General features: G+C 40.0%; 1 protein-coding gene across 5 annotated transcripts in view; it reads right to left on the bottom strand.

Moving 5' to 3' along the window:
* The window catches only part of map4k3a (mitogen-activated protein kinase kinase kinase kinase 3a), a 265,585-nt gene that overhangs the window by 133,520 nt on the left and 111,150 nt on the right, over positions 1-20,915 (bottom strand). For all 5 annotated transcript variants that reach the window (XM_072265706.1, XM_072265707.1, XM_072265708.1 and 2 more), the window contains exons 4-8: positions 17,964-18,028; positions 14,659-14,714; positions 13,374-13,421; positions 6,741-6,783; positions 5,214-5,286 (exon numbers count right to left, since the gene is read on the bottom strand). In XM_072265706.1, the coding sequence (XP_072121807.1) occupies positions 5,214-5,286; positions 6,741-6,783; positions 13,374-13,421; positions 14,659-14,714; positions 17,964-18,028 (285 nt within the window). The remainder of the gene's footprint in view (positions 1-5,213; positions 5,287-6,740; positions 6,784-13,373; positions 13,422-14,658; positions 14,715-17,963; positions 18,029-20,915) is intronic.

The raw sequence follows: 20,915 nt of genomic DNA, 5'->3' as shown, positions 1-20,915 counted from the left end.
TGTGTTTTCTTTGTAGCTGCACTTGTGTGCTGGGCCCATAACAGCTCTTCTGAAATGATAACACCCAGGAACTAAGTTTTTGGTCCTCTCCATCTCATAGTCATACTTTATTGATCCCGGGGGAAATTGGTTTTCGTTACAGTTGCACCATAAATAATTAAATAGTAATAAAACCATAAATAGTTAAATAGTAATATGTAAATTATGCCAGTAAATTATGAAGTAAATCCAGGACCAGCCTATTGGCTCAGGGTGTCTGACCTTCCATGGGAGGAGTTGTAAAGTTTGATGGCCACAGGCAGGAATGACTTCCTATGACGCTCTGTGTTGCATCTCGGTGGAATGAGTCTCTGGCTGAATGTACTCAACCAGTACATTAAGTAGTGGATGGGAGACATTGTCCAAGGTGGCATGCAACTTGGACAGCATCCTCTTTTCAGGCACCACCTCTGATCCTCCAACGGGAACTGACTCATGGAACTTTGGTTTTCTCCTCCTGAAGTCAATAATCAGCTGCTTGGTTTTGCTGACATTGAGTAAGAGGATGTTGTTATGGCATCATTTACCCAGATTTTCAATCTTCCTCCTATATGCTGATTCATTATCACTTCTGATTTGGCCTATGACAGTGGTGTCATCAGCAAACTTAAATATGACATTAGAGCTGTACTTAGCCACACAGCCTTGTGGTACTCCTGTGCTGATGGAGAATGTGGAGGAGATGTTGTTTCCAAGCCAAAATAGCTGAGGTCTGCAAGTGAGGATATCGAGGATCCAAATGCACAAGGAGGCATTGAGGCCAAGGTCTTGAAGCTTATGGATTAGTTTTGAGTGGATGATAGTACTGAATGCTAAGCTTTAGTCAAGTATCCTGATGTATGCATCTTTGCTGTCCAGGTGTTCCATGGTTGAGTGAAGAGCCAATGAAACGGTATCTGCTATGGACCTGTTGAGATGGTAGGCAAATTGGAGCAAATTCAAGTGACTTCTCAGGCAGGAGTTGATATGTTTCATCACCAGCCTCTCAAAACACTTCATCATAGTGAATGTAAGTGCTACTGGATGATAGTCATTGAGGAAAGTTACCATGTTCTGCTTAGGCACCGGTATAATCGAAGCCTGCTTGAAGCAGGTGGGTACCTCAGACTGCCAAAGTGAAAGGTTAAAGATCTCAGTGAACACTCCAGTAAATTGAACAGCACAGCTTGTTAGTACTTGGCTGGGTAATATCCTGATGGATGCTCTCACATCGGCCTCAGAGGGTGAAATCACAGGGTCACTGAGGGTTGTGAGAGTTTGTGATGGTTCCTCCATGTTTTGATGGTTAAAATAAGTAAAGAAGACATCGTGCTCATCTGGAAGCGAAGCCCTGTTGTCACCTATGTCACTTGATTTAACTTTATAGGAGCTGATAGCATTCAAACCCTGCCACGACTGTAGGACATACTTCGTTGATTCAAGTTTAGTCCAGAATTGCCACTTTGCCCCTGAGATGGCTTCCCAAGATCATACCTTCTAACTTTCTTAGTCACCAAGAAATGCCACTGATCTGGCCCTCAGCAGATGGCAGATCTAATGGTTCATCCAAGGTTTCTGGTTGGGGAAGACTCTGAATGACTTTGTAGGGGCACACTCGTCAGTGACACCTGCATACAACACTCTTCTGGATAGACCATGAAACCATCTATTTCACTTCTTTTATGTCCTTTACGTTTGTTTTTCATCTTGAATGTGATTCTGGAACTGTTGGAGCCTGTGATTTGCTGTTTGGAGATCGTTTGGGTGCTTCAGTGCTCTGCAGTCTCCGAGAGGAATTGAGATGGCAGAGGCAATGTGCACAAACCTCGTGGCAAGAAGACTGTGGGACAGGGTGCGACCCAATGTTCGACTCCATTTTGCCAATTAAAGCTTCCACTGTTCACCGGTGAGGGAGATTGAAACAGAGGCCAAAGCAGAAGGTGAGTGTTGGCGACCTGTGTTTTGATCGCTGGTGGGATCGCTCTGCTGCCAGACAGAGAAAACTGCCTTTTGATCGCTGGTGTGATCACTCTGCTGCTGGAGAGGGAAGACTACCTTTTGATCACTGGTGGGATCGTTCTGCTGCCAGACAGGGAAGACTGCCTTTTGATCACTGGTGGGATCACTTTGCTGCCAGAGAAAACTGCCTTTTGATCGCTGGTGTGATCACTCTGCTGCTGGAGAGGGAAGACTACCTTTTGATCACTGGTGGGATCGTTCTGCTGCCAGACAGAGAAAACTGCCTTTTGATCGCTGGTGGGATCACCCTGCTGCTGGATAGGGAAGACTGCCTTTTGATTGCTGGTGGGATCGTTCTGCTGCCAGACAGGGAAGCTTGTGTGACCTGCCGCTGTGCCCAGAGAAAACCCAAGTTTTGTGTATTTTGGATATGAACTTGGACTATGGCTATTTTTACAGTCTTATATTTTGTGTTTTTCACCTGATCTTTCTTGTTTTTGTGTGTGGAGGAGGAGGATTTGGGGTCGATGTGCCTAATCAGGATTCTGTTCGTCTTTTTGTACCGCGGGGCGGGGGGCGGGGGGGGGTAGGGGTGATGATTATGCTGCCATTCTCTTCATTGTTTTCATAGCTATCTGGAGAAGAAAAATTTCAGAGCTGTATACTTTGATAATAAATGAACCTTTTACTATAACAGTTTTTATAAAGTCCATGACAACCGTGGTGTATTCATTCTGATCCACAGATGAGTCCTTAAACACATCCACCGACTCGAGCTGCTCCTTTGCCTCCCACGACCGTGTCATTGTTGTCCTAATCTCTGGAGCCTTGCTCTTTAGCCTCTACCTGTAGGCAAGTTGAAGGACAGCCAAGTGATCAGATTTGCTGAAATGCAGTCTTGTGAATGGAACGATAGGCATCCCTTGTCCCAGTATAGCAGTGATCTAGCAGACTTCTGGTGCTACAAGTTACATGCTGATTGTAATTGGGCAGATATTTCTTCAAATAAGCTTGATTGAAACCTCCAACTATGATAATGAAATGCGTCGAGCAAAGTGTTTCTTGTTTGATGACGGCATCATGCAGTATTTCAAGCACTTGATTATAGTCAGTTACTGGTGGTATTAAGCTGCAGTCAGGATCATACGGGAGAACTCTCTTGATATATAGAACAGGCAGCATTTGATTCTTATCTGTTCAAGGTCAGGGGAACACGAGTATGACAAAACCATCACATCAGAGCACTAGAGTTTAAACATGAAATACGCCTTTTGACACTTCCGAATCAACAGTTCGATTCATATTGTGTATGGAGAAGCCTTCGGGTCTGATCACCGTATCTGGCATACTCTGAGTACTCTAAAACATAACAATTCCTCATTTCTCCATGATAAAGCACCTGTATCCTTGAAGTCCTCAATTTTGTTCTCAAGTGACTGCACATTTGCCTTCAGGTTACTTGCTTTATTTCTTTCTTTCCACCAGTATCAGAATTGGCCATTGCTACCAGTTATTCACCTGTTTTTATTCTCCACTGGTATGGTGCTAGGCATGTCCCATATAAGTCAACAACACATACACAAAGAAGTGCCATGTGCTAAAACTGCCACATTCTCATTTGTTCTCATCTTATCAGAAATATTCCCTTTATAGTACACATACCACCACTCAATCTCTATTACTGAAAACCAATTAGCTTTCTCTTTTCTCAGACCTGAAATATTAGCTGTGTCTCTATCCACAGACGCTTCCTGCTCTGCAGAGTGTTTTCAATATTTTTTCTTTTTTTTTTATTATTAATGGAGAGAAATCTTGGGTTAGTCCAAAGAATCACTCATGCAAATCTCTGAAGGCTCATCAACAAATGCATATGGTATCAAATAATCCTGCTGCAGATTATAGCTCATTATTTTCTAGAAATTTTTATTTTGTTAACTTTCACACGTACAGAGAACTAATACAGTGGTACAGAACAGAGCAAAATTCCACACTTGATATTGGCAGTTGTCACAGGCAGCTTTAAATTATTGGGTGGGGTGGGTGGGTGTGTGTGTGTGTGTGGGGGGGGGGTCAGCTGAATCTATTCTGGCTTTGAGTGCAGAAATCTGGGCCTGGGTCCCTTTCCGACAAACTTGTTAACAAGGGAAAAGATTAAAAAAACAAACACAAAGAGTAGTACAATAAAAAAACCACAATGAAAAATGATCCATGTACAGAAATGGCCACCTCATCTTCATAGAATGTGATTAATTTATCCATTTATATAATATACCTTGAACTAAAGATTAATTATACATACAAAATAGGAGTTGACTACAGAGGCTAACCAGTTTCATACTATCTAGTTTGACGGCAAATGACTTTCCACATTATGGCAAATAAAACAAAAATAAAGTACTGCTAAAGAATACTTTTAAGTTTTGTAAAAAATGTCAAAGATGACTATCCTTCGAAACTACATCTGCCGGATGAGGTAATTATCAAGCCCACCAGTATAGTATAAAGCAAGAAACAGACAACTGGCCACTAATCTCCATGCAGCACATTTTATCCATTCACAAGGCCAGCTAGGACAGTGTCTTCATTAGAACAATTAACAATTCCTAATTAGTTGATTCAGAAGGTAGTTGGGATGTTCAGGAGATGGAAGGACGCTGAATAAATTGCCTTCTATGAACACATTCTGATTTACTTTGAAGAAAGCTCAGAAAGTCAGTAAGCCAGAAAAATGAAGACTTCCCTGATCTGCTGCCAATCAAAGATCTGAGTCTATGCCTTGTTAATATAATTTAGGTTCAAATGTGAACAATTAACTTAAAATAAAAACAAACATTTGACCTGCAAGGGAATCAGGGGAAACGGGGAGAGAGTGAGAAAGTGATATTGAGTAGATCAGCCTCAATATTATTAAATAGGATTCAAGAAGGCAACTTAACCTACTTTCTTACTTCCATATAAAAGAATGTAAAAATATCTGATAACTAGCTGAAGAATAACTTTGGAATAAATAGGATACCACGGTTGCTGAAGAATGAGCAAGTACTGAAATTACTAACTTAATTTATGAAACTTGAGGTCGAACACTGGGATATATCAAAATCCATTTAAGTAAAGAGAAATTAATTTCTGTATTCGGCTGTAAATGTTAACATATCTGCTGTGCTTAATTATCCCTACAGCATTAACATATCATAATCACAAATAAGTAAATCCCAAATAGAGAAAAATGACATTACCAATATGGAGTACCAATAAACGATTTCCTTTTTGCTATAGTTGCAGTAATCTGCGCAGAAACTCCAAAGTCAGCTGTAATGCAAATAGCAGGATAACAATTACATTAAAAGATATTCCATTTGTGGAGTATTTAACCTGTTTCTAGTCTTTTTATCCTTCCTTGATGTGCCAGTGCCAAGAATCTGCATCTTAATTGTTTCACTCAGCTCCTTTCTACAACCAATATGACATCAGGTCATTGTGGTGTCTCTATTTCCTCAGGAGGCGAAAGAAATTTGGCATGTCCCCGTTCACTCTCACTAATTTTTATCTACCATAAAAAAAACATCCTTTCTGGGTGCATCAGAGCAAGGCATGGTAACTGCTCGGTCCATGATCCCGAGAAACTGCAGAGATGTGGACACAGCTCAGCACAACACACCCCTCCATGGGCTCTGCCTACACTTCCCATGGCTTCAGTAAAGCAGCCAACATAATCAAAGCTCCCTCTCAACCCAGAAATTCTCTCTTCTTCCCCCCTCCCATCAGGCATAAGATACAAGAGCCTGAAGGCTGAAAGCTTCTTTCCCACTGCTAAGAAACTGTTAAATGGTGCCTAGTTTGATAAAATGGACTCAACCTCACAATCTAACCTACCATGGCCTTGCACCTTACTGTTTGTCTGTACTGCACCTTCTCTGTAACACACTATTCTGGATTGTATTATTGTTTTCCCTTGTATTACCTCAAAGTACTGATATTATGAAATGATATGTATCAGTGGCACTCAAAATAATTTTTCACTGTACCTATCAGTTTTATTTACCAATTTGTGATGCAGCACTGTGCAATTAAAAGAAGAGCACAATGTTTTTCCACCTCCATTCACTTCTTACTGAGAAACCCAAGTCACATTGAACTGTAGGTATGCAACAAATATTTTAAGGGACTTGCAAACAAAGGCCCTTCATTAAAATCTGTCTTTTACTAAAGCTGCAATTGTTATAGTGAAACAAAACAAAACTCCTTTTGCACTATAAATTTAAACAGGGAATTACTGGGACAGCTCCACTAAACCAGAATGAATAGACATTCAGACCAAGGTATCTGAAATTTCATCCTTTAACCTTTCTCTTTTTGCCTTTAAGAATAATACTTTTGGTTATCATGCTATTTCACTCAGTGCCCAATTTAGTGAACATTCCTGTGACTAAGTGTTTTACAAATAAATCATTATATTGTAGATTCATAAACAAGTTTAAATCTTTTTTTCAACCCTGACAGTTCTGATCTTTTCAAAACCTGTTTGCAATTTCTGCTCCACTCTTCCTGATCTGCTTTACAAATGCGAGCATTCTGATTTTCCCATTTTCCTTTATCCTTCGACTTTACTCTGGTTTTTAAACCTTGCATTTGGAATAATATTCATGAATATTAACAAGCCACAATACGGAAACCCCAATTCAATTTACATTAAAAATTTGTAATAGACAGTAACAATCACTCATTAATAATTTAATAATTCTGAAAAGAGAATATATTCTTACCTAATTTCACATGGCCATTATCTGTCAGAAGAATATTTGCCCCCTTAAATGGGAAAATGCAAAATTTAATATACTGAATACTTGGCTTACATATTTAATAACATTATATTGTTAGTTTCCAATTGATATCAAGTAATCGTATTATCATAAATAGGATTACATATTTTTACAGAAATTTCTGGGCGTTGTTTAATAGTTCGATGATTCATGGTGGCAAACTTAATGGACAACAAATGTACACATCACATTCAAAACACTGATGTTTCCTTTACCCACAAGTGTTCCTTAACCTGCTGAATTTTCCCAATACTTTGTTTTTGCTTCAGATTTCCAGCATCACTTTTTTCCCCCTGATTTTCTTATCATATCATTTGTTCTTAATCAACTCAGGAATGTAAAACAAACATATATGGAAAACAAAATCACTACAATTGTTGGGCATCTAAAGAAAGTACTAAAAACAAGTTAGGCAGCAGCAGATTCTAATTTGGACCAAAATATCAATGAAAGTCTAAGTGAGAATATCAAAACATTTCTCCTCGATAAAATACAACATTATGATTAATATGGATGAAAAAGTATGCAACTTCAACATTCTGATTAAATCAACCATTGAAATTATCTCTATTTCACAACAGAGTCTGACACTTTACAAACTTGGTTACAAAGCCAAGGCCCTTCTCATCCATGTTACGACCATGAATGATTAACACTAGTGTGGGACTGATAATAACAGGATTCCCCCTAAAGTCTCCCTACTTGGCTGTACTACCAATCCAAACTGCCACATTTAGTCGTGTGGTCCATACCAAAATCACTCGGAGCCCTCTGTGAGAATTTGTGTTTTACTCCATTATTTAAAATCCACTCAATCGCAACACTTTCCCCCCCCCAGGTACTCTGTCTTTTGCTCACATATTTCTCTTCCTCCAGAATTTCAAACTCCATTATATTTCACCTTGCAAATGTTCCCCTGTACTCACTGTTCTGATGTCTGCCTTTAATTTACCTCTCCATACAAGCCAAATTCATAATCAGCCAATCTTTGCTATCTCACCTAACTTCTACCTCCATTATCTCAATCTCTAACAGCCAGCTGCCACTTCCAGTTCTACATTCTTCCATGCCTACTCTTATGGATCTTTCAAATATCCCTCATAATGCCACTTTCAAACTACCACTATCCAAACTTTTCTTCACCAGGGAACTGAAAGTCTACATCACCAGCTAAGTCCATTCTCCTTCCTCGCACGCACTGTTCCTCCAGCTTTGTTGCATTAATTCAGAACTAGCCATACACCCCAGATTTTCTGGATTATATAAAGCATTACTTACAGTTTCTAACTTCTGACAAAACAGCTCATTACTCCAAGATCATTCTGTAAAGATAATCCTTAAATATTTTTCCTCCCTCCAAACCACCTGCTGAAAGCACTTCCCTGTGACCTTTTCACTCTCAGCATAAGAAAAAGCATGGGTCTGCTTGCATTGAGATCATCTGCCCAGTCACCCAAGGTTGCTTTGCCTTAAACATGCATCTTCCCCAGTTTCTCACTTTTCCCTCATTCTTCCCCACCCCCATCTCATTCTCTCTCCCAGCTCATATGCGCATGACCTACACTGTGCGCATTCCACATCCCCCAACTAAACTGGCCATACAACTTCCATCCTGAGCTTCCACGTTGTATGATTTAGATAATGGTTCACTTTGTAAATTAATAGTGCTTCTCAAATGTAACACCTTTATCCATTCTCTTCTGATGCTTCCATCTGTGTCACACATTACTTCATTTTCAACCTGCTTTTCTTCTACGATTGAACTTTTATCTTCTCAGATCAGTGCCCACATTCTCTGCAATTGCCTCCGCTCTCTTCAACCTTTAACACAGTTGAAGAAACATACAATCATCCTCCACTGTCTGTCCAAATGAAATTCCCGTATCATGGTTCTACATTTTGTCTACGTCTGTGGTGGAAAAACTGTTGGAAAAGATTCTTAGAGATAGGATCAATGGGCATTTAGAGAATCATGGTCTGATCAGGGACAGTCAGCATGGCTTTGTGAAGGGCAGATCGTGTCTAACAAGCCTGCTAGAGTTCTTTGAGGTGACCAGGCATATAGATGAGGGTAGTGCAGTGGATGTGATCTATATGAATTTTAGTAAGGCATTTGACAAGGTTCCACACGGTAGGCTTATTCAGAAAGTTAGAAGGCATGGGATCCAGGGAAGTTTGGCCAGGTGGATTCAGAATTGGCTTGCCTGCAGAAGGCAGAGGGTGGTGGTGGAGGGAGTACATTCAGATTGGAGGATTGTGACTAGTGATGTCCCACAAGGATCTGTTCTGGGACCTCTACTTTTCGTGATTTTTATTAACGACCTGGATGTGGGGGTAGAAGGGTGGGTTGGCAAGTTTTCAGACGACACAAAGGTTGGTAGTGTTGTAGATAGTGTAGAGGATTCTCAAAGATTGCAGAGAGACATTGATAGGATGCAGAAGTGGGCTGAGAAGTGGCAGATGGAGTTCAACCCAGACAAGTGTGAGGTGGTACACTTTGGAAGGACAAACTCCAAGGCAGAGTACAAAGTAAATGGCAGGATACTTGGTAGTGTGGAGGAGCAGAGGGATCTGGGGTACATGTCCACAGATCCCTGAAAGTTGCCTCACAGGTAGATAGAATATTTAAGAAAGCTTATGGGGTGTTAGCTTTCATAAGTCAAGGGATAGAGTTTAAGAGTCGCGGGGTAATGATGCAGCTCTATAAAACTCTAGTTAGGCCGCCTCACTATAGGAAGGATGTGGAAGCATTGGAAAGGGTACAGAGGAGATTTACCAGGATGTTGCCTGGTTTAGAGAGTATGCATTATGATCAGAGATTAAGGGAGCTAGGGCTTTACTCTCTAGAGAGGAGGAGGATGAGGGGAGACATGATAGAGGTATACAAGATATTAAAAGGAATAGATAGAGTGGACAGCCAACGCCTCTTCTCCAGGACACCACTGCTCATTACAAGACATGGCTTTAAGGTAAGGGGTGGGAAGTTCAAGGGGGATATTAGAGGAAGGTTTTTTACTCAGAGAGTGGTTGGTGCGTGGAATGCACTGCCTGAGTCAGTGGTGGAGGCAGATACACTAGTGAAATTTAAGAGACTACTAGACAGGTATATGGAGGAATTTAAGGTAGGGGGATATATGGGAGGCAGGGTTTAAGGGTCGGCACAACATTGTGGGCCGAAGGCCCTGTACTGTGCTGTACTATTCTATGTTCTACAATGAGATAGATAAAGTTCTCCTGCCACTACTTCCATTTCGTCAAAGATCTATTATTGAACTCACCCATTTTAAACTTACAAACCTTTTGGCAGCACTATCAGAAAACAAAACACCAGATTCCTCATGAACACCAATGTCAGTCAGCCCTACCGCCCCGCCATCTCTCTCAGTATTGTTTGCAGCCTGTTTGTTCAATATCCTACTTTGCATAAGCTGTTAGTTTCTGTTTAGTAATCAAGACCAAGACACTGAAACCACACTCCTCTTTCATCATTTCCATCCACTTGTCTGGCCACTGTCTCATAGTGAAACAACCTTTATGTACCTCAGTTTCTTTGTAATTCCGGCAGAGTCTATGCTTAGTTTTAAAAAGCTTGTTGACATTAAACTACTTGAGAGACAGCCAAGACAGTAACAGTGAACAGGGATTAATAAAATGCAGTGGTTTAAAAAATATATTTACTCAGTGAGCTTCCACGTGTTTATTGAAATAAAACAGAATTCCTGAAATAATGCAATTGTGATATAACATGTTTCACTGCATTGTTGTGTTGAATATACTGTAGATATTAATGTGTTCCTCCCCCACCCCCACCGCCCCCCAGACAGCGTTTCTATTTCTGGGTCACAGAGAGGCTATGAGATTCCCAGCATAATGCAACAGACCTTTGTTAGTCAACATTCCTCTGACAACAGCAGAGCTAAGAGAGAAATTTTGGAAAAGGACCGAGTGCTGGAGAACTCTTCTACAAAGCGTTGCTCTGGGATTCAGAAAAGGAAATTGAGTGAACAAATTAAGGATGGGCATTGGAGAAGTCTGTTCAAGCCTTTGTGTATATACTATGGGGAGTTAAAGTTGTCCACCAACATTAGCATTATTATCAAGTTGTACTGTACAAAGTTTTAAGATTTCCGTGACAATATATGGCTAGCTAAGACATCACTGTTCACAATTTGCTGCAGTTAGAAATAATTAATACAATGATTTAAGTTCATCCAGGTCAAGCTTGGTATATAGTATCACATAACAATCAATTAGATGTTAAATAAAATTCAGTTGCAATTATTGTATTTCATACCATATTTGTATTTAGGTTCTTTCCAAAAATTCAGTAACTAATTTACTCCCATGTCGCAGAAATTTTATTTTTTTAAAATCTCAGGTGAAAAGTATTATGTATTAACCTTTTGAAATATCATCTCTATTCATAAAACACAGACCCTCCATGCTCTTATTCCCTAGCATGCTTATACAGTTTATCTTTAAATACAGCAAGATTATTTGCCCCAATCATTCTTTGCTGTTATAATTTTCACATTACTGTTTCTTCTTGGTTTAAGAAGTGTCTTCTAAATTCCTCATTGTATTTATCAGTGACAATCAGGAACACCCACTGGTGGAAAGATATTCTTAAGCCTATCCAGGAGATTATTACATAGCTTTAAATAATTCAGTCGGGTCATTCTGCATCTCTCCCATCTCGACATAAAAAAGTGACACATACAAAATGCTGGAGGAACTCAGCAGGTCAGGCAGTATCTATGAAGAGTAATAAACAGTCAACATTTCAGGCCGAGACCCTTCATCAGGATTGGAAAGGAAGGGGAAGAAGCCAGTATAAGAAGGTGGAGTGAGGGGGAGGAGGACTAGCTAGAAGGAGATAGATAAACCCAGGTGGGTGGGGGAGTGGGTTTGAAGCGAGAAGCTGGGAGGTGATAGATGGAAAAGTTATAGGGCTGAAAAAGAGCCCTAATAATAATGATGATGATTATTATTAGGACATAAAAAGAGTCTGAATACAAGTATAATATTATCCTAGTAAAGCCCTCTTTTTTTTCTTGAAATAATTTATTTAATGCTTCTAGTTTCATTTCCCTTCTTAAGATATACATAATAGAGGGAAAACAATAAAAGTTCACAAAATTTCTTCCTGGAGTAAATTATTTATCCTATGAGGGAAGACTAAAGAATGCACACCCTGTACGCCAGGAGTTTAGAAGAAACAGAAATGACCTAATCAAAACGTGCACAATTCTGACTGTTTGACAAGTTAGATGCAAGAATGAGGTTTCTCCAGCTGAATTCCATAGAACCAAGTGTAACAATCTCAAAATTAGGGACGGATATAAGCCAAAACAAAATTCTTTCACACAGAGTATGGTGAATCTTTGAAATTCCTTACTCAACAGAGCTACAGTACATGGAGATTCAGTCACCAAGTACATAATAAGGGGATAAAGATCAATGTGAGAAAACAACAATGAGATAAGAGTAGCCATGATCTTATAAATGGCCTATTCCTCTATTCCTTAAGTTCTATATCACTTTAACAGAATAAAGAACATAGATATGTGCAGCTTTCCAAATACAGCATAACCAGTGACTGATACATTTCAGTTCGATCATCTGAGAAATGAATTTGTTCTTTGTTGTGCTTGAAAAAATACTATAAGAATGTTTGCTGTTACTTTCCTGATTTATGCAACTGTATGTCAACCTCCTTCTACCAGATAATCTAAGCAGCACGTGGCCTCTTCAAACTTCCTATCCTAATGTAACATTGACCGTGGTCTATTTTGAAACTTATTTGATAATAACACTGCTTACTTGTAATCATTTTGCATCTTGCTGCTTATTTCTTTAGCTAGAACTAAGCCACCGATTACACGAAGTACAATTTTAAATTATGCTTCTGATTCCAGAGACAAGTTGTTTTGTAAATTGAAAATGGCCATGTTACAGATACAAGTCCATGCATAAAACCATTTCAACGTTTGCCTGTTTAGGTTGCTACCTTTAGCTCCTATTCTTTCCAACTTGCCTTTCATTCTGCAAGATATGAGAAGTGACTTGACTGAAAGAAAAACACTTCTGGAGGTTTGGCATGAAACGACTCAAGCAACTTAATGGGTATTGTGGACCAACTATTTTGGGCTTTGCCCTGCTAATCAACTATAGCTCAAGTCATTTGATAAACTCTGACTGGAATTGAAAGTTCAAGGACGAAGAGTAAACGGCAAACCCTGGGAGTATTGGAAGTGTCGTAGCTTGTGAAAGCCACCTATATTCTGAGCAAACTTTTGAGGTCCAATATTGAATATTTATAATAGCTTGGCAAGGTGGATATAGAAGAGGAGGAGACAGTCAGAGGCAACATTATTCCAGAGAATTATGGAGAATCACAAGCAGCAATCCAATACATGAGATTTTAAAACTTATACTCTTGCACATTTTACTTTAATCAAGTCAGTAATATACAGAAGTTACAGAAATGAAAGAAAACTTGGCATACCTCGCAATAAAAATTGATCGCCAGACAATCATTGAACAAAATAAGTTATTAACAATTCATTTATTTACCTTTATGTCTCTGTGCATTTTTCCTTTGCTATGAAGATAATATAAACCCTAACAAAAAAAAGAATATTTACTGAAGAGTGTATCGTTATCATTTTCAGTTAATCAAGCAGATTTCAAGATATACTTGAATATTGTTTTTGCTGAATGGAAATGCTAACTGGGATATCTGTTCTATTTAACAGATTCAAGAAAGCCCTTAACGATATTTATTTCAATAAAGAATTCACGGGGGCTGGGAACAAATCCTTAGAAATAAACCCAGCAGTTTAGGTGTGATATTAGCCAATATCTTCCCTCAACTAGTTGAAATCTAGAATAGTCACCCATCATTCCCCCTCAAAGAAAGCTATTTCAGCTTGTTCAACTTTTCACAACCAAAACTGGTACATTTTGGTTAAATGAGTGTATTAAGATCACAGATGTGTGAATAAACTAATTGAGTGGCAGAATAGGTCAAAGCGAACAAATAGTCTCTTTGTTTCAAAGTTTCATAGAACACGACAGAACAGAAACAGGCCCTTCAGCCCATCTAATCCATGACAAACTGCCTAGTCCCATCAACCTGCACCCAGACTAAGCCCTCCAGATTCCCTCCATCCAAGTATCCATCCAAATTTCTCTTAAATGTTGAAATCAAACTGGCATTCACCACTTCTGCTGGCAGCTCATTCCACACTCTCACCAATTTCTGGGTGAAGAAGTTTCCCCTGATGTTCCCCCTTAAATGTTTCACCTTGTTTAAGTCTTGACCCCTAGTTCTAGTTTCACCCAACCCCAGTGGTAAAAGCTTGCATTTATCCCATCTATACCCTTCATAACTCTGTGTACCTCTATCAAATCACCCCTTATTCTCCTCCTCTCTTGGGAATAAAGTTCTCACCTATTCAAACGTTTCCCTATAACTGAGGTCCTCAGGTCCTTGCACTATCTTTTCCTATTACAAAAAACCAAGACTTTGTTTAACTTATGGTAATTATCAGTTTAGATACTATGGAAAACTATAGGAACACAGGAAATCAAATATGACCGATTCTTTCTTCAGTGTTGTAAGGCAGGATATTAGATACATAAACCATATCCCCTAGTTAGATGAAGGCAATTATACTAGCAACGATCCTAATCCTAAATGAGATAAACTAGCAGATAATCTTGGAACTTTCCAGGCTGGAATCCATCGTGCCAGACCAAAACTAAACATTTGACCAACATTCCAAGTGAAATTAGGTTACCTACACAACACTCAGGAACTTCAGAAAAAAATTACAGAAAGACTGAAATAAGTTACCTGTAGTGTTTCTCTGCACACGTAAGCTATCTGTAGTTCTGATAAAGGCCCTGTCACTGTTTAAAAGAAACAGCATAATCAATGTATGATACTAGTTTAAGACCATAAAGCATGCTCAATTACATTCAAACATCTCTAAAAATTATAACATGGAAGACAAGGCTCTATATTTAGAGTATTTGCTTCGTTTAAACTCGTCCCTTTTCAGAATCTGATATGTCAGCTCATCCATCTTCTTCCACCGTGTTATCCCTCCATTTTAAATGAATTAGAAAGTCTCATCCCTTCCTGAATGCTTGACAATGACCATTGAGTGGTTTAAAGTCAGAATGAAAAAATCTTTTTCAGTGGTCACATTTGATGAATCGGCAGATCTGTTACATCCACTTCCGTAACTTTGGCTCCCTTTGTTTACATATGTCATGTGTGACACCAAGCAGAGCTATCCGACGGATGATGCTAATGAGAGAGATAACGGAAGACAATGGAGAAACATTCAAAATGCTAATAAGAGAGAAGAGAGAGATTAATGAGAAAGAAACACAATTCAGATATTGACAGACCATTTGCTTGCTGAACTGTTTGAAGTTTGATGGACAGGTGATACGCCAGCAGGGGGATAAAAAGAGCAGGTTTGCTAAGGTACGACATGCCACGAGACCCTAGAAAGAGCAGTGTGCCCCCACAAGTTGGTGGAAGTTTGGAGGACTGGTTCGCGGAAATCGGTCAGAGGCTCACAGGGTGTGTGTCCGCCCTTGCCTGGGTGCCGGGTTCACCACGGAAGAACGATGGTATCTGGAACGGAGGGGTCACAGTCGGTGACCACAGCAGGATCAGAAGACATCAAAAGGTCTGCCCGAAACCAACTGCATCTCTCACTCTCTCCCCAACGGTACAACAACAGCGATTACTTCAAACTGCACTAAACTGAACTGAACCCTGCTTCACTTAAGACTGATCATTTTACCCCTAGACTGCGACAGAGCTTGGTTGATTCCTATTACCCTATTTCTGTGTCTGTGTGTGTATTATCATTGCTAACCTATTACATTTATACCCTTGCGATTAGTGTACTGTATTACTTATTTCTTTAATAAAACTTTATTAGTTCCTAGTAATCACAGACTCCATTTCTGTTGGTTTGGCAATCCAGTTACGGGGTACGTAACACATACAACCTCCAACTCTTACTCAGAAGGTCATGTGTGGCTTTCAAGTCTTCAATATCTCTAAATCACATAGAGCTCACCAAAATAGAAGACAGAAAGGCAACCTATTCACTGGAATGTCAATGGCACACTAATTGGCTCCAAGAATGAGCACAAGAACTCAGCATTTCTCCAAATTATGAGATGTTTCTATTGTTCATTTGAATGTTTGTATGTCCAAAAATATACAAATGAGACAAGTCCCATAAGCTGCTTCAATATCTGATGGGAGGAAAAACCAAAGGATTCATAGAGATTTTTCTTAAAATCACAGCAACTTGTGATCTGGAACATATTGTCTGAACATGTACCGAAACAGAGATTCAAGAGAACTCATCAAATGCATGAGGGGAAAACATTTACAGTACTGCATTATCCTACAAACCTGCAGGAGGAAGAAACCGGAAATCCATGAGCCAATCCTCATCAGGGGATCAGAGGTGGAAAGGGTCAGTAACTTTAAATTCCTCAGCGTTATCACTTAATAGGATCTGCCCTGGGTCAGCATGCAAGTGCCAATACAAAGGCAGCATGGCAACACGTCTACTTTCTTAGAAATTTGCAACGTCATCTAAAACTCTGACAAACTTCTTTCGAAGCAGTCAAGAGTACACTTACTAATATGGAAACACCAAAGCCCTTGAACAGAAAAGCCCAAAAAAGTAGTGGATATGTCCCAGTCCAGCACAGGTAAAGCCCTCCCCACCACTGTGCACATCTACAAGGAGAGCTCTCGCAGGAAAGCTGCATCCATCAAGGATCCCAACAATGCAGGCCCTGCTCTCTTCTCACTGCTGCCATCAGGAAAGAAGTATAGGACTCTTGGGTCCCACACCAGAGTCAAGAACAGTTATTACCATACAACCAAGTTCCTGAACCAGCATGAATAACTTCACTCACCCCAACACTGAACTGATTCCACAACCTATGGATTTACTTTCAAGGATTCTATAACTTATGTTCTCAATGTTTGTTTGTTTATTTATTTATTATTTTGGGGTTTTTTTTGCATTGGTTCAATTTGTTGTCTTTTGCACACTGGTTGATCGTCTGTCTTTGTTGTGAACAGTCTTTCATTGATTCTATTGTGTTTCTTTGCATTTATTGGGAATACCTACAAGAAACAGAGTCCAGAGGAGGTTCACAAGAATGATTCCATGAATGAAAGGATTAACATATGAGAAGCATTTGATGGCTCTGGGCCCATAATCACTGGAGTTTAGAAGAATTGGGGGTGGGGGGGGAGGGGGTTTCCTCATTATCGAATATTGAAAGGCCTAGATGGAGTTGATGTAGAGATGATTCTAAATGGGGGAGCCTAGGACCAGAGGGCGCAGCCTCAGCATAGAGGGACATCCGTTTAGAGATGAGAAGGAAATTGTTTATCCAGAGGGTGGTGAATCTGTGGAAATCATTGCTACGGATGGCTTTGGAGGCCAAATCATTGAATATATTTAAAGCAGAGTTTGACAGGTTCGTATTTAGTCAGGGTATCAAAGGTTACTGGGAGAAGGTAGGGGAACAGGGTTGTGAGAGCTAATAAATCAGCCATGATGGAATGGAGGAGCAGACTCGATGGGCCGACTAGCCTAATTCTGTTCCTGTCTTATGGTCTTGTAGTCTAAAAATGAATCTCAGTGTAGTATATGGTGGCACATACCTATTTTGATAATACATTTACTTTGTACTTTGAAATCCATGCTGCACACTCTCTGTGGTGTCAGAATAGTAGCACCATAGAATTTCAAACAGTTTTCAAGTAATGAGGTTTATAAAGTTGAGAACCAAATTTGTAACAACAGCAATCACTTGTTAATTTACTGAAAATATTATGCAGGATTACAAAACAAATATTTACTAAGGTTAAAAAGGCGGCTTTCAGGCACAAAATGTGATTGTATAAAGGAATATATAAAACATAACATACTGTTACATTTGATGAAAATTATATTTCATAAAAATTATATTAGAGCTCATTATGAGTGAAGAAATTATGTCTTGGATGTGGAGTTTTCATTTGGGAAAAAATATCTGTAATTTTCACATATTCCTATTTATTGTTCAAGCATCATTTTAAAAATAGATTTGTATACTCACCATGATAAATATCTTGTAATGATCCACCACCACAAAACTCCATACAGATCCATAACTTGTCGCGTCTGAATTAAAGGAAAAAGACAACTCCATTTTTCAATTCTGAATAATCATACACCTCAATACTTTGCACACGGTCATAAAAAGCAGAAGTTTTACTATGGCTTTAGGGAGCACTTCTAGTATTGAGGTCTTAAGATCCAACATTTCTTTGAAATAATTTTCCAGGGTCTGGGACGACACCTTCAGCTGCAGTAACATTAAAACATGGAACACACAAGTACAGCAGAGTACAGGCCCTTCAGCCTACAATGTTGTGCCGACCCGACCTGTATATACATATTCAACGATCAATCTAACCCTTTATTTCTTTTACATCCATATGTCTAAGAGTCTCTTAAATGTCTCTACTGTATCCACCTCTACCACCACTCCAGTTATGCATTCCAGGAACCTACCACCCTGTGAAAAAAAATCTTCCTCTGTATCTCCCCTAGATTTTCTTCCACTCATCTTAAACACATGCCCTCTAGCATCAGCCGGTGCTGCCCTGGGAGAAAGGTACTAGCTGTTCACACTGTCTATGCCTGTCATAATCTAATACATTTCTATCAAGTCACCTCTCCTACTCCTTTACTTCAAAGAGAAAAGCAATAGCTCCCTGAACTTCTCCTCATAAGACATGCCCTCTAATCCAGACATCACCCTCTCTAAAGCTTTCACATTCGTAACATGCGGTGATAAAAATTTAACACAGTACACCAACAGTGGTCTAACCAGAGTTTTATAGAGCTGCAACATAACCTCACACTCCTGAACTCAACCTTGACTAATGAAGGCCACTACACCATATGCCTTCTTAACCACCCTAGCAAATTGCGCTAGGGTGACCCCAAGATCCCTCTGTTCCTCCACATTGCTAAGAATCCTGCCATTGACTCATACTCCACCATCTAGTTTGGATCCACCATCTAATCACACTTCTCTGGATTGAATTCCATCTGCCACTTCTCCACCCACTCTGCATCCTGTTTATATCCCATTGTAACCTATGACAACCATCTACCACACCTCCAACATTTACTTGTGTCACCAGCAAACTTACTAAACCACCCCTCCACTTCCTCATTCAAGTCATTTATAAAAATCACAAAAAACAGGAGCCAAGAACAAATCCCTGTGGAACACAAAGATGAGAAAATCTGCAGGTGCTGGAAATCCAAGCCACACACACAAAATGCTGGAGGAACTCAGCAGGCCAGGCAGCATCTATGGAAAAGAGTAAACAGTCAATGTTTCGGGCCAAGAACCTTTATCAGGACTGGAAAACAAGATGAGAAGTTAGATCAAGACTGTGGGAGGAGGGGAAGAAGTGGTACAAGGTAGTATGTGATAGCTGAAACCGTGAAAGAGGGAAGGTGAAGTAAAGGGCTGGGAAGCTCATAGGTGAAGGAGATAAAGTGCTGGAGAAGGGGATATCTGATAGGAGAGGGTAGAAGACCAGAGAAGAAAGGGAAGGGGGAGGAGCAGCACAGGGAGGTGATGGGCAGGTAAGGAGATGAGGTGAGAGGGGGAAACTAGAATGGGAATGGTGGAGGGGTTGGGGGAGACGTGTGGAGAACAAGGAGTTTGAGAAATTGGTGTTCATGCCATCAGGTTGGAGGGTTACCTTGGCCATGGGTTACCTTGTCAAACATCTTACTAAAATCCATACACACACCACACCCACTGCTTTACTTCCATTTGTTTTGTCACCTCCTCAACAAAACTCAATTTGATTTGTGAGGTACGACGTAGCCTTCACGCAAAGCCATACTGACTATCCCTAATAAGACTATGCTCCATCAAATGCTTATAAATCCTATCCCTCCGAACCCTCTCCAAAAGTTAACCCACCACTGACATACGACTCACTTGTCTATAATTCCCAAGATTATCCCAATTATCTTTCTTGAACAACAGAACAAACTTTACCATCTTCCAATCCTCTGGTACCACTCCTATGGCCAGAGGAAATGTGTGTATCATAAATGCTCCAGCAATCTCCTCCCTCTCCTTGAAGTAACCTGGGAATACCTCACCTGGCCCCCGGTGACTTATATATCAAATATTCTTCAGAAGCTACAACAATGCCTTTTTCTTAACCTCAACATGTTCCAGTACATTAGCTGTTCTACATCTACCTCAAATTCATCAAGATCCCTCTCGCCGGCGAACACTGAAGTATTGTTAAGGACCTCCCACATCTCCTCTGATTTCAGGTACATTTCTCCCTTTATCCCTGAGAGGTTCTACCCTCACTCTTGTCATCCACCTGTTCTTTACATATATATAGACACACACACACACACTATATATATATATATATATATATATATAGAACAACTTGGGGTTTTCTTTAAACCTACTCACCAAGGCCTTCCCAAGCCTTCTAGCTCTCCCAAGCCCTTTCTTAAGCTCCTTCCTGGCTTATAATTCTCAAGAGCTCTGCTTGACTTTTGCTTCCTCAACATTAAGCACTCTTCCTTCTTCCTCTTGACTAAATGTTCCATCTCTCTTACCAACCATGGTCCCTTCACCCTATCATCCTTTCTATCTCAATGGGACAAACCTATCCAGAACCCCTTGCAAATACTCCCGAAAAAAACCTCCACATTTCTGTCGTGCATTTCTCTGAGTACATGTGCTCAGAATTTACACCTGGAAGTTCCTGCCTAATAGCATCATAATTTCTCCTCTCCACTTAAATACCTTCCCATATCGTTTGCTCCTATCCCTGTCTAAATTACACTTAAGGTCAAGGAATTGCGGGCATTGTGTTCAAAAATGTTTGCCCACAGAGAGGGATGTCGCCTGATCAAGTTCATGGCCAAGCACCAGATCCAGTATGGACTCTCCTCTACAACACACAGATGATGCTGGAGGAGCTCACCAGGCCAGGCAACATCTATG

The sequence above is a fragment of the Mobula birostris genome, chromosome 8 (assembly GCF_030028105.1).
Source record: "Mobula birostris isolate sMobBir1 chromosome 8, sMobBir1.hap1, whole genome shotgun sequence".
Taxonomy (NCBI): Eukaryota; Metazoa; Chordata; class Chondrichthyes; order Myliobatiformes; family Myliobatidae; genus Mobula; species Mobula birostris.
This window is presented reverse-complemented; position numbering and strand designations above follow the sequence as displayed.